This window comes from Jaculus jaculus, chromosome 4, assembly GCF_020740685.1.
Source record: "Jaculus jaculus isolate mJacJac1 chromosome 4, mJacJac1.mat.Y.cur, whole genome shotgun sequence".
Classification (NCBI taxonomy): domain Eukaryota; kingdom Metazoa; phylum Chordata; class Mammalia; order Rodentia; family Dipodidae; genus Jaculus; species Jaculus jaculus.
The window spans coordinates 34,618,735-34,634,015 of NC_059105.1; the positions used below are offsets into that span (position 1 = coordinate 34,618,735).

Consider the following 15,281-nt stretch of genomic DNA (forward strand, 5'->3'; position numbering starts at 1 on the left):
TTTTTCTTCTACTAAGCTGAAGAGTACTTCCTTTATGATAATACTCCACTAGTATCTTCAAGTAAATAAGTAAATGGAAGAGTGAATAAGCAAACAGTAGACAGACTCACAGACAGTAGACAGACTCACAGACAAAGCAGACTAGGGTGAAAAGTATGCCATAAAGCAAATTCTTCTCCTTGAAAATCTCTCAAATACATAAATTCAGCCAAAATTTGATTCAGTGTCCTCAGATTATCCAGTGTTCTGAAGACGTGGAATTTAGTGCTCCACTCCCATACAATGTAGAGACTCAGAGTACACCAGGTGTGATCTGAGCAGTGTAAAAAAGGGAATTATTGTTTCTTCATTTTGTACATGAACTTCCAGTAATACAGCCTAGAATGGATTAAGTTTTTGGCAGGCATAGCCTCATGTTGACTCATGTTAAACTTATCCTCAACTAAAACCATCAGGCAAATTTTTCATATATTTGGTATTAAGTCAAACCTTCCATATCCTGTGTTTGTACAGGATCATTTCTGGACCCAAATGCAAGACTTTACATTTCTTCCTATTAACATTTTTATGTTTGATTTTCTCCATTGTTCCAGATGCTTCTGTCATCACACACATTATCCACCTCTCCATCGTCTTGGCTTTCACAGATGATCAGCAGGTCATCATCACTAATCTCAAGACATAGCAGGCCAGGGTTAAAAATAAATGCTTAAAGAAAAACTATTCTTGCATGCTTATATTGATGGAGTATTCAGCAGCAGCATTCAGGTACAATTTCTCAAATAACTAATAATCCTTCCAGGGTTATGTTATCTGGTTTCCTCAATATACATCTGCAATATCCATAGCATATCATGAGAGGATACAATTTTGACATCCAGGAGAATTTCCCTTGATTGTGTGAACTCTTAAGATTAGAAGTGTGGTCTCAGTCTTGTACTGTCTATACTTTGGGTTGAATAATCCATTTGATAGAGTTAGGGGGTCTTTATCAATGAAATGCAGTAGAAACTCCCTCTCCACTGTTCCCTACAGTTATTGCAATCAAAAATGCCTCTGGGAATACCAAGACACTCCTTGGTGGGCAAAACTGCCTCTTCCCATTGAAAATTACTATCCTAGACTCTGCATTCTGACCATGGAATCTGGTATTTGGATTTTCATGTCCCTTTGTATAGATACAGCTATGAATAAACTACTCCTATACAGCACCAGAGAGTTCTATGTCAGGAATTAGATAAGTAGCTACATTTAAAAAAAGACATTAAGGGCTGGAGAAATGGCTTAGTGGTTAAGCGCTTGCCTGTGAAGCCTAAGGACCCCAGTTCGAGGCTCAGTTCTCCAGGACCCATGTTAGCCAGATGCACAAGGGGGTGCATGCATCAGGAGTTTGTTTGCAGTGGCTGTAAGCACTGGTGTGACCATTCTCTCTCTCTCTCTCTCTCTCTCTCTCTCTCTCTCACCCCCCCCGTGTGTGTTTCTCTTTCTCACTCTGTCCCACTCAAATAAATAAATGAAAATGAACAAAAATATTAAAAATAGATATTAAGATTATAAGAAAAATAATTGTGCAAGTAAAAAATATGGATAATATAATACTGAAACTTAGAGTCAAAGTTAGGTTAATGCAAGGACAAAGACAGAAGGAATTTGAACTTTCTATAGGAAATATATGATTTAAGGGTAATCTTAAGGCCTTATGAATCTGCATTCCCATTAAAGAAATTTTTTTTCTTTGAACATAGGAAAATGTAGACAGACTAATTGTTTGGCAATGGAAGGCAAATGATTCATGCATGTTAATCTCACAGAATATTGGGTAGTGATCCAATGATATGTTTTAAAAAGTTTAATGGCATTGGGGGAATATTTAAAATACAGTGCTGTGGAAACAAAGGCATCTTCGATGCAGCATGGGCATTAAGTTTTCATAGGATGTATATGCAAATAGAAAGGCCATGGAGCTATTCTGGAAAGGAGTATGTTAATAAAAGCCACTATACTTATGAGATTAGGCCAGAACAGTAAGCAACAGCATAGTTTAACTCACGTCAAGGGAACACATTTTGATTGTATTAAGAACAAAGGACATAGGACTATGATGCAATTAGCTATAATAATAACCCCCACCCTCTTTTATTTAATATGAAACACTTCAAGAATTTGCGTGTCATCTTTGCACAGGGCCCATGCTAATCTTCTCTGTATTATTCCAATTTCAGTCTATATGACGCTAAAGCAGGCACATCTTAAAAAAATTTGTTTTTTTTGATTTTTTGATTCTTTTTATTTTTTGAGGTAGGGTCTCACTCTAGCTCAGGCTGACCTGGAATTCAGTATGTAGTCTCAGGGTGGACTTGAACTCATGGCAACCCTCCTACCTCTGCCTCTCAAATGCTGGGATTAAAGGCGTGTGCCACCATGCCCAGCAAGTGCATCTTTTTTGACATAGGTGTTTCATGTGGTCCAGGCAAGCTTCAAACTCTTCATGTAGCTGAGAATGATCTTAAACTTCTGATCGTCCTGCCTTACTCTCCCTAGTGGTGGGATTACAGGAGTGTGTCATCATACCCAGTTTTGATTTTAATAATTTTTATACATTTTAGGTTTCCAAAATATTCTTTTTTTAAAAATTATTTATTTATTTATTTGAGAATGACAGACACAGAGAGAAAGACAGATAGAGGGAGAGAGAGAGAATGGGCGCGCCACGGCTTCCAACCTCTGCAAACGAACTCCAGACGCGTGCGCCCCCTTGTGCATCTGGCTAACGTGGGACCTGGGGAACCGAGCCTCAAACCGGGGTCCTTAGGCTTCACAGGCAAGCGCTTAACCGCTAAGCCATCTCTCCAGCCCCCAAAATATTCTTAATGAGCTTACATGGTTCAGTCAGGTCTATGGTGGGGTGGTATTGGTTCTTGGGAAAGTGACTCATAGTAGGCTAGGTGTGAACACACTGCAAGTGTTGCCCACTAGTTTATGACAGAGAATTCCAGCCAGGTAGGCTGCTTCAGAGAAGGCATGTGACAAAAAATGACAAGATTTGTAGACTGGCACGCTCAGTGTTCTTAGGAGAAAGAAAAAGAAATTTTTCATAAAATAAGAAGCACTTAATGTTCTAACTATATGCTGTCTATGTAAACCAGTGGTTCTCCAACTTTCGACTGTTCAAGCTGCCTTGGCTTTGCGTATTAAGTAAACAGATTCCTGAGTTACACCTCCTAAGATTTTGATTCTGCACGTCTGAGACGGGACTCAGGCATTTCCATTTTTAATAAGGTCTTTCGGGGATCCATTCTGACACAGGCGGCTCACTGAACGCTTCCTGCGGAACACTGCTATAAGAAGCCAGGTGGTTTGATTTGGATACTCCTCCAACTGCTATTTTTGGTAATATCTTCCTGGTTATGTACTAAAAAGAGTTGGTTTCAACCTATATTGGTGTGTTGGGAAACTGGCTCTTTGAAAAAAAAAATCCAATTTACTGTATTTTCCAATTTCTGTGTTGTGAATATTCCTGCCATGGCCCATTTCAAACTATCAATGGTTTAATAACCAGCCTACAAAGTTCTTGAAAAGTTAACAATCAGTTTTTATAAGCCAGTGATTTATATTGCTGGTTTCAATACTGTATAGCATGTACTTTACTTAAAGGCTTTAAATACTTTAAAAATGGATATGCTAATGAAAAATTCATTACACTTATGAAAGCTAGGATTGAATAAATAATCGACGGGATAGCTTAACTCATGTCAAGGAAACAAATTTTGATTGTGTTAAGAGAAAAAGGACAATAGTGCTTTCTTAACATGTGTATGTGTATGTAGGGCTCCTGTGTGGATATATGATCACATTCGCGTAGGTGCACACGAGAGTGTGTGTATAGCGGCCACAGGTCAATGGTGAGTGTCTTCCTCAATTTCTCTCTACCTTTTTATTTTTTTAAGACAAAGTTTCATACTAAACCCAGAACTCACCAATTCAACTAGACTAGCTATCCAGTAAGCCCCAGGAGTATTTCAGTGTCTATCTCACTACCAGTGGGGTAATAGGTGTGTGTCACCATGACTGACATTTTATATAGGTGCTGGAGATCTGAACTCAGGTCCTTATGATGGTACAGCAAGCCCCTGACCTACTGAGCCATCTCCCTGGGCCTGATAACAGCTTTTATTATGATTTTCTATTTTATTCTACTTGATTCCTCCTCACCACTCTTCATGAGGAGTGATACAGTTGTTGAGATATTTGAAAGCTCTGGCTTGGTTTCCTATGGATGATAGAGAGCCAAGAAATAGTGCTTCAGGGTTGGGAGCAATGCCCCATGTTCAGCCTCCACCTGCACTCCCCAGGGCCCTTGGCTTTTGAGTGTGGAAAGGCCTTGGTCATCAATTCTGTAGCTCCCAACCATAAAATCATCTCCTTCAGCTTCTTCTTACAGCACTTGATGGAGACAATGTTGTCTTTAGGAAACCTATATCATATGTGTTTTATGTGTTCATGTGTGGGGAGGTGGCCTAAGTGCAGGCTAATTGTATAGTTCTTTCATTATTCTGGCCAGACATATTTTAAGAAAATTGGACCTGAAGCCTACATAGTCAGCTGAGGTGAATTTACAGCCCTGCTTTTAACAAAACCCTCTTGGGCACCTGCTTCCTAAAGGCAAATCCAGAGAGGAAATGAACTCTTGCTTAAAGACAACCTACCTTCTTTTATGGGTTATCAATTTTCTAACTGGCACACAGTTCCCCAGCTACTCCCCCGCCCATCTTAAGTAAGTACTGGGACACACACACACACACACACACACACACACACACGACACAATCTGCAGTCTGCATTCTGGCAAATAGCTCAGATTCCAGAAGATGAGGCAGGGGAACCCAGAGCCTCAGTAAATGGAATCAAGGCCCAGCAAAGATCTATGATACAGGCTCACCACACAGATGTCTTTGCCAATATATGCATTAGAATCTGAGCCTGAATTACATTACAGAGTTGCTGAGTCTTGTGCGATGATAGTGTCTTTCTTGTGTTTAGGGTGGCTCTGCCAGGCCAATAGCTGACAACAATGTAAAACTCTTGATTTCCTTTTAACTGTTTCAATGACCCTGGGACCAAGCTTATCAGCCTCTCAAAAATAAGAAAGGACCAAATAGCTGTGTTTTATTTATTTATTTTGACCACTGCTACATGATAAACTCATCCTTCTCAACAGTAAATACTCTTAGACTGTGCTAGAAAACACAATGAATAGACATAATTTTCTTAGTACAAAGCAATAAATATAATAATGGACTCAAAAAACCCTAAGCACAAATGTAGCTAATAAGCAAGTGAGGGGATACATGTAACTTGCTATGGGATGATGCCAGCATCAAATACTTAAAATGATATACTAGCCCTGTCTGTGCTCGTCCCAATCTTTCTCCAAGCTTTATACAGTGGGGAAGGCGAAGAATTTTTCAGCAGAAATACGAATATTCAACTACATGTTTCAAAATCAGACATTTACATATCTACTTGGGATAAGTGCCAGAGTTAACATCAAAGATATGTGAAGGTCCTCTTGTCCAAATGGAATGCTTCTCAAATACAAGAATTTAACCCTCACAAACTATCATTGTTGTATTGAATGAAGTCAGCTATTAACAGATGGGCAACATACTTTTCAGCCTGCTGATAGCCTAATAAAAGACAGTGGGTTTTTTGAAAAATAAAGGACATGTACTTCTCAAATGATAGCACCCAATTGGATTTAGCAGAATGGAATTAAGAAGGCATACAACAGCCTGTCAAAAATAAGGAACAGACTAGGGGTACTTGAGAGTTCTAAACATCAAAATCATAATGACCTTTGGATTCATAGAAAAAGATGTTCAACCTTTAAGTCATGGGAAAATGTGCACTGATGTAATCAGAACTTGAGGGCTCTGTGTGGAATTGCACTGATGTAGTGAGACTGGAAGAGTTTTGTGTGGAACTGCAGGTACTGAGATAGTAAAGGCATGAAGGTGAGTACTCATCTGCATCACAAGAAAGATTCTGCAGAAAGACAGACTGCTGTTAGTATCAAAAGCCTTTCCTTTGGTGCCAGTATTCTGGTACACTTCTTAAAGTAAAGTCTTTCCCCTTGATTGTTGCAAATTAACACAGACATCCCCCCCAGTCAAGCAAAGGAAGGGCTCAGTATTTCTGCTCACCGTTCTCTCTCTTCTTTCATTTTTTCCAGCTCTTCTTCTCCAAGGTTCTCAGTCTTCAGTGCACCTTTCTGATCAGCCTTTCCACCTTTGTCATCTTTCTTTTTCCCAAATCTAGAAAGAGGGGGAACAGTTAATAATCACATTATTTACATGGAAAGTTTAAGAGGTATATGAAATAAGCTCAAGTCATAAGTCATTGTTTTGAGTAATGCAAGATCTCTTGCATAAAATGAAAGTAAAATAAGTTTGAAAGCAGAAAAATAACACTGTTGCTGAATTCCCCCTTTCTCTCCTCTTTCCTTCTTTCTTTGCATTCAGATATTATGTACCAGTCAAAATATCATGTGATTCAAATACTAACAATTTGAACTGTTAATTCAATGGAGAATTAAAAATATGAATTGCATTCATATAAAACTAAAAGATCTGACCCATTTTCTAAACAGAAGTTCTACTCCAGTTCTCTTGTGATTTTAAGGTTAAATTCATGTGATTATATGAGGACAGATAACAAGGGACGTTACTGAACACCTAGTTCAATGTTTGCACATTACCAGCAAAGGGCCAGAAAGTCTGGGCTGTTCTGAGCCTTGTCTAAAGCATTGATTAGAGTTTGATCACTCTTCACACATGGCCTTTCCATCAGGGCACGGTAACTCTCTGATGCTCCCGGTCACTCCAGCTTATTGTGCTCAGAGCATCTGGCCTGTCTAAAGCTGCAAGAACATGCCAGCAATTATGATGCTTTGCAAGAACATTGTGTTTCTTTAGAACATGCAGGAAAATGAAACCTGCACCTTTGAAATGAGAGGGGGAACAAAAGCTATGATTAAATTATTACTAGGACGTGTCCTTATGTGACAGGCAGTTTTCCCAGTAGATGTTTTCTCCAGATGCAATCTCCCATGGGCTTGGTACCAATGCACATGAATAAAACAAATGACAGGATTTTCCATTAATATCCAGGAAGAAGCCACTCAACTATGTATATTGCTCTGCTAAGGCAAATATTCTTTACTTCCTTTTTTCTCATTAAATAGCAGCAAATTTTAACTCTTTATGTATGTGTGGGCATAACAATAATATATTTAACTACCATCTCTCTACTATCTATTCTCTATCTGTATACCTACCTACTATCTATATATCATCTACCTATATCCATTTATCTGTCCATCATCTATCCTCTATCTATCCATCTAGCTATGTAGCTACCAACTTTTATAATTGGCTATATTTGGGTTAGCCTCCATCTCAGCACCTCACTCCTGATACATAATGGAAGATTAGCATTTCCTCCAATGATTTATAGACTTTTAGTTTTTTTAAATTTATTTGAGAGAAAGAAGCAGATAGAGAGGGAAAGAGAGAGGTGGGCACCCTAGGGCCTCTAGCTATTGCAAATGAATTTCAGACACATGCACGACCTTGTGCATTTGGCTTACATGGGTACAGTGTAATTGAATCTGGGTCCTTTGGCTTTTTAGGCAAGCACCTTAATTAACCACTAAGCCATGTCTCCAGCCCTAATTTATAGATTTTGAAGACCAGTGTATACTCTAACCAACCAGAATGATAGAAAAACAACAAAATAAGTCCTCATTTTTGTCTTTTTTGATTTTCATAAAATGGGCATAGGTTTGTACCTTTTTAGATTGTGTCAGTCAGCAGAGGTTGTGAATGGCAAGTGAGTGTGACCCTGAGACAGAAGCTGGAGACATGGCACAGCTTCCCATTGCTGCTGCTGTCATAGTGCACGTTGTATCATGCTTTCCCCAGAAGCCTTTCATGCTCTTGACTTTTCTCCCTATTTCTCGACTCACAATTTCAGTGAGCAGGTCCTTTGTCATGAGCTCAGCCCCTCCTCATCTATACCTTCTATTGCACTTAGATTTGCTGTGTTCAGACCAGTCCTGAGACTCTGGTCAACTATCAGCTTTAAGTCTATTGAGTAGCTTTAAGTCCCAAGTCCTTTCTCCCATCCTCCCTCCCTCTTTCATTCATTATTTCTCTCTCTTTCTTTCTTTTATTTTGCTTGTAGTTTTCAATCCATTTGTTTTTTCCACTGAAGAAATAACCTGATGTCATTTGTAGAAGTATCTAGGGCAGAGAAAAAATTCACACAAAATATAATAACATTGGCTTTCAAATATAATTCAGAGTTGTTAATAAATTTAATGCTCCTCTATAACCTCCAAAGCAGGAGATATCTAAATAGTGTTTTGGGCTGGAGAAGTGACTCAGTGGTTAAGGCACTTGCCTGCAAGGCCTAAGGACCTATGTTTGGTCTCTCTCCAGATCCCATGTAAGCCAGACACATGAAGGTGAGGCAAGTGCAAAGTTGCACATGACCACTAGGTGGCACAAGCATCTGAAATTCAAATTGAGCAGCTGAGGTCCTGGTGTACTAATTTTCTCTCCTCTCCCTCTCTCTCTAAAATAAATTTAAAAAAATAAATTGGGCGTCCATGAATGTATACCATAGCTACCCATGCCAAAGAAGCTGAGGACTCTTCATTACACTCTAAATACATTCACAGGGGAAGTTAATACCTTAGCACATCATTTAGATAAGTAATTCTCTCAAAATGCCATTGAATATAATAACACTTGTATATGAAGTTCAAAATTGTGGGGAACATGCTAGAAATAATGCCTTAAAGCATGGATGCAGGCAAAATGTTGTCCAAGATATAGTTTTCTTTATTCTTTATGTCTAACTTTATTCTAAAGAAGTATTAGAATTTTTGAGATGAAAGTAGCCCTACTTTTGAAAGGTAAAACTAACCTAGTCCAAATTTGCTTTGATCATTACTGCCACGCCTTCTATATAGTTTTCTCTGCTGGCATCTAAACTGTTCTATTTTTCTGCAGTTCAACAGTAATTTACTATGCTCCTACCATAGTGAAATATGTTTGACTATAAGGATTAAATTCTACAAAGTATTTTATCTGAAAACCTGTCAATAAATCAACCAATTCCACAAATATTATGTTTTGATTTAAAGTTCATGATCTTTTGATTGCATTTACCAATAAGAAGATGCAAAAATCATCTTACTAGAGAGAATGGTTATAAGTCCCCCTATTTTATAAAGCTTGCAAAGGATTAAGAAGAAAATATGAAACAATACTCTTCAAAAAGACTCCTACCGGGCTGGAGAGATGGCTTAGCGGTTAAGCGCTTGCCTGTGAAGCCTAAGGACCCCGGTTCGAGGCTCGGTTCCCCAGGTCCCACGTTAGCCAGATGCACAAGGGAGCGCACGCGTCTGGAGTTCATTTGCAGAGGCTGGAAGCCCTGGCGCGCCCATTCTCTCTCTCTCCCTCTACCTGTCTTTCTCTCTGTGTCTGTCGCTCTCAAATAAATAAATAAATTAAAAAAAAAAAGACTCCTACCCTGTTAAAGTGAAGAAACAGAGGCCCTGTGGAAAGAATTGGATTGTGTTATGAATACAGAGTTTTTCCTCCTGCTATGCAGTCAGTGGTATTGGGGGCAGCAGATCTGGGGGCATCAGGAGGAAAGAATGAATCTGGCAACTTTACCAGCCTCTATCCCATAGCAGCCCTCTGAGGGGTTGTGTCATAGACATTTTGACTTGAGATATAGAAAAGAGACTTAGGGAGATTCATCTCACCACTAGAGACTTTTGTGGGGAAAAGTCATGAGGCCCCTGACTAGCTACAGTCCCTGCTTTGCATTCTAGGGTTTCAAATATTTCCTGCATTCATGCCTCCCATTATCTGTTACCTTAGAAGTTTAACTTGACCATTGTAGGCTAGGTGCCTTAAGGAAATTGCTCATAGGTCAACCATGCTTTATATGAAAGATACTTTGCTGAAAAATTCTGTGCACACATGTGGTTCCAATCATAGAACCTTACTTTACATGTACCTGGGTAGCCTGTTTAAAGTTGCTCATGATGGATGTTTTTATAAAGTGGAAAAATCACCTTTCAACATATTTTTTATGCAAATTTACATTTTCATGAATTGTAAGTTTGCTTAAAGCACCTGTTCTTGTTCATTTCTATAAAAGTTATGAGAAACAGAATCATGTGGAACTAACATGGTTCATTTTTTCTACTTTTCTTTTTCCCTCCTTCCTTTCTTCTTTCCCCACCTCTTTCCTTCCATTAATTAATTTTAAAATGTTTATTAGCCATCGACTATAGATCACATTTTATTATAAACACTGATATAGGTTGTTGTCATGTTGAGATACAAGACTATACACTGTCCTCATAGGATTTATGTTCTAGCAGGAAAGATAAGTACCAAACAAACATAAATATATAACCATAAGTTATGAAGTGCATGAAGAAGGATGTTGGGAAAGACAATGATTGACAATGATGAATTGTGGAAGGCCTCAGTGAAGAAATAGTATTAAGCTGAAAATCCAAGTTGCAGGCAAGCAGATAGGGAGGAAAGCCTTATGTGTGGAGGAAGCAGTGCATGGCAGAGGACACACATGAGGCAGGGAAGTTGCCACGCTTACCAAGTGGTGACAGAAGTCCAGGTTGGCTGAAGCAAAGAGGGAGACTTGCGCAGGATGCAGATGGAAAAGCAGGTCAGAAAGAAGCTTGGAGCTCATTCCCAGAGCCAGAGTTGATCATTTCTCCATAGTAAAAGGTACAGAGACAATAGGCTAAAACCTTGGTAGGTTGAAGGAGTTTGAGGAGAAACAGAAGAGTAACTATGTCTTACTGAGCAGAAGTAAACAAGATAGAATGAGTATGTTTAAAAGCATCAAGAAAACAAAATCAGCCAATGCATTAGACTGACTGGGGATGACTCCAGGAGAGTGGCAGGAAGGTGAGGACAGCTAGGATTGGAGAAGTGGTCATTGAACAAAGAAGATGATGGTGATTTCTAACTGGTCAATGGAGAGGGAGAAAATGCTCAAGGATAAACATAATGAAGATGTAGGAAGAATATCAGGAGAGTGGATTGTTAAAGAATCTGAGGCAATTACTGCAAGGAGATTATGGTCACCATTGTACTTGAGACTTAATCAATCTGACAGAAGTTGTTTTGGCCATTTTTCAGTCAGACCAGATGACCAGTGAGCCCCAAAGACCCTCTTGTCTATATCTCCCTCATCCTGGGGTTACATGCATGCATGGCTGTGTCCAAGTTTTAGGCAAACCCAACAAACTTGCCTTTTTTATGTGAGAGCATGTGTGTGTGTGTGTGGAGAGAGAGAGAATTGGCACACTAGAGCCTTCAGCCAATGCTGTTGAACCCCCCTGTGAGCATGTGCAACTTTGTATGCTTGCATCACTGTGGGACTTACGTGGGATCTGGAGAGTCAAACATGAGTCCTTAGGCTTCACAGGCAAGCATCTTAACCACTAAGCCATCTCTCCAGTCCTGTGTCCAGTTTTTTTTTAAATTTTTTTGTTTTTATTTTTATTTATTTATTTGAGAGTGACAGACAGAGAAAGAGAGAGAGAGAGAGGGAGAGAATGGGTGCATCAGGGCCTCTAGCCATTGCAAACGAACTCCACCTAACCTAAAGAAGGAGGTTTTCAATTGGATTTATACTGGAGAGAGTTTTTTTAATGATAGGCAGAAAAGAAGAAAGAAAGAAAGAAAGAAAAGAAAGAAAGAAAGAAAGAAAGAGAGAGAGAGAGAGAGAGAGAGAGAGAGAGAGAGGGAGGGAGGGAGGGAGGGAGGGAGGGAGGGAGGAAGGGAGGAAGGAAGAGAGAAAAACACTGAGACAGGAGAGGCTGGAGGTGGAGGGAAGAAAAGAATGAGGTTCCTGGGCTGGAGAGATGGCTTAGCAGTTAAGTGCTTGCCTGTGAAGCCTAAGGACCCCAGTTTGAGGCTCGATTCCCCAGGGCCCATGTTAGCCAGATGCACAAGGGTACGCACGCTTCTGGAATTCGTTTGCAGAGGCTGGAAGCCCTGGCGTGCCCATTCTGTCTCTAACTGCCTCTTTCTCTTTCTGTCTGTCACTCTCAAATAAATAAATACAAATAAACAAAAAGAAATTTAAAAAAAGAATGAGGTTCTTTTCCTTCTTATTGCCTTTTCTTTCTTATTTTCTTTTTAAGCTATATATATATATATTTTTTTTCGAGGTAGGGTCTCACTCTAGCCCAGGCTGACCTGGAATTCACTATGGAGTCTCAGGGTGGCCTCGAACTCACAGCGATCCTCCTACCTCTGCCTCCCGAGTGCTGGGATTAAAGGTGTGCGCCACCACGCCCGGCAAGCTATTTGTTTATAAAACATTAAAATTTCACTTTAAACCTTTTAAAATTACTCAGTGGCACCAGGCACTGGGATGCTATATTGTCTGGGTAGGGAGCCTCATAAAAGCCATGTTCAAAGAGAAATTGGGTAATGTTTCATCCACTCATCTGTTCATGAGTGAGCAGCCACCACACATCACATTGGAGTCGAGGGTGCAGCCACCGCCAATGTCATCCATCAGGTAAGTGTTGACCTGTTCCCCCTCCAAGTAACTAAGCAAGACCTAGTACCTTATTGTTGTCTCTTTCATGAAGATTTTAACATACCTCTTGGTCATTATCTCCCAGTTTCTCCACAGATTCTACTTCTTTCCTTATTTTGTTTTTCTTCCCTGATACTGGTGACTTTGAAATTCACTCCAGACCCGCATGTATACACTGATGAATGTTTCCCAGTCACAATGAGGACAGAACTAGCTCTAGTGTTTTTCCATGGCTACACCTTCATTTGATTTCTTTCCTTCTTCCTTTCTTTTGATTTATTTCTTAATTCTGCTAAGTTCTCACTACAACTCTTTCCCCTAGATCTTATTGGGTAATTTATTCTGTTTTTGCCATAATCTCTTTGGCTCACTCTTTGAAAGAAACCCTACATGATGGAAGGGGCCTAAAAAGTCAGACAAGGAAAATGTTCAGATACTCCTGTTTTAAATCAGAGGCAATTTATGAATCCAAAGAGAGCAGAAAAGTGTGTAGGTCTCCTGCTGCAAATCAGTCAATGTCTTTGGGTGTCAATGATGTACTAGAAAACGCTCTATGATCTGGTCACTAATATTAGGCTTAGAAAGCTATGGAACAATGTCAGATGTTAAAATTTACAAATTTCACAGTCATTGTATTTTCGGGACATGGATAATGGTTCATCCGCCCCTGTAACTAGTTGTTTTACAAACGATGCATGACATTCCCCTATCATGTGGTAAATTATATACTTTGAAACTGCCAAGCAAAGCATGGGGCCAGAGAAGCCCACAGGTCTTTGGCTATTATTTCCACAGTTTATTCTGAAATCCACTCATAAAGGGCTTATGTTGTCTGATTTATTCCAAACTGGGCTCTGAATTAGCATCTGCATATGGTGATGAAAACAACTTCCATGCATTACAATGTCATATGTTTGTGCACTTCAGCTTTGCCTCTCTCTCTCTCTCTCTCTCTCTCTCTCAAATTTATGTCACAAAGGTCTCTCCACATTTAGCTCACATGGTTCCATTGTACTTGAGACTTAATCAATTTGATAAAAATTCAGGTAAAATTGACCAATTAGTCTCCCTCCACACTTTTTTTTTTTTTTTTTGGCTACCTAAGGGCATTACTTTTATGTTAATATTACTGATTGAACAATGGACAGATTTGTGTTTGTTGCAACCCATTTTAGGATTAAGAAGTGAAAACAACTGGAATTTTATTTTTGGCTTTCCATGCATGAATGATTGTTACAGCATTACGAACTGGATGTGGTCCCTCCCATGAAGACTCATGTGCTGGGCCTTGGTTTACAGCGTGGCACTACTGCGAGATGGCAGAGACATTAAGAGATGTGGTGCCTAGTAGGAAGTCATGAAGTCACAGTAGCACCACCACATGAATGAACTAATGACTGGGTTCCTTCTCTTGGGACTGAATTATGTCTCTTAGAGTAAGTCAGGTCTCATGGGACTGCGCCAGTTCTCATAATAATGGACATCCTGCTATCTCTTTTTTGCATATCTGTTCCTTCTGAATGCACCACTTCCTTTTTTCCCTTCTCCTTTGCCATAACATTATATAGCTTAAGACTAAGTAGACACTCTAGGGATGCTCTTAGATTTCCAAAAGAGCAACCTAAATGATCTTCATTTCTATAGAAATGACCTAACCTCAAGTATTTCATTATAGCAACAAAAGAAAAACAGACTAAAACATATGGTTAATGTCTGCGACTCTTAATAAGAGAGGTGAAATATTATTAAGCCAAGAATATTTATTAGAAGAGGAAAGCTATTTTAACCTCTTTAAATGCAGTCCATAGCATGCAACAGTAGGTAGAGGTTTTCTTTCTAGGATGTCTACACAGGTAAAAACTGACTGCATTGAGGTTTTAATAACCAATAATAATAAAATAAGTAATAAAACTAATAATAAAGAGAAACACAATGTTAAAAATCTGTCTTCTTAATCTCAACCTAATCAAGCAGTTGAAACCTTGAAATTGAGGTTTCTAATTAAAATTTTAATAATGACTACTTTGTTTAGGCATTCATTACAAGTAAGTTCATGTGTTTGTGAGATGATGACAAGCTATATGAAAACAACTTGTGTGTTTAATCCCACTGATTTTTTTTATCGTGATCTGTCTACTATTTCCCTTGAGGATAACACCCACCACCCAACCTTAATCAGCTGCCTTTCTCTGGATTGTCATTCATTCCTGGGATGTGACCACTAAATTGGGAATCATGGCAACTTTTGATTTCTGGGCCAAGAAATCTTCAGATCTCAAATATTTTGATGTTTATTTTTAGGCTTAGAAAGCAGGAAGGTCCTATGCCATTGTAGGATTTCTGCATAAGTGGATAAAACATCTGCTATGTAGAGTTTTTAGGCAGCTCTCTGGCTAAATTCAGCTGCTGGGAATCCTTGAGCTAATTTGCTTTCCCCGTGCTGAAGGGTTAGGAAAGGCGACGGATTTGGAAACACTGAATCCACTAAAGGAAACTCTAAAGGGCTCAGAAAGCAATGCAAACACATATCACCAATAGCCAACATTCCTGAAAACAAACACAACCAGAACCTCTGCAAGGCTGATTCGTGAGCCAGTTAGGGATGTGTAAAGCAC

The 15,281-nt window shown here is 39.3% G+C and overlaps 1 protein-coding gene and 1 non-coding gene across 2 annotated transcripts in view; both read right to left on the reverse strand.

Annotated features, from left to right (window-relative positions):
• Window positions 1–15,281, reverse strand: part of Pard3b (par-3 family cell polarity regulator beta) — a 1,086,921-nt gene that overhangs the window by 204,040 nt on the left and 867,600 nt on the right. The window contains exon 19 of the mRNA XM_045147062.1: window positions 6,204–6,314. Within this exon, the coding sequence (XP_045002997.1) occupies window positions 6,204–6,314 (111 nt within the window). The remainder of the gene's footprint in view (window positions 1–6,203; window positions 6,315–15,281) is intronic.
• LOC123460423 lies at window positions 2,140–2,246 on the reverse strand. Its single transcript, XR_006636988.1, has one exon. It is a non-coding gene; the product is annotated as a U6 spliceosomal RNA (small nuclear RNA).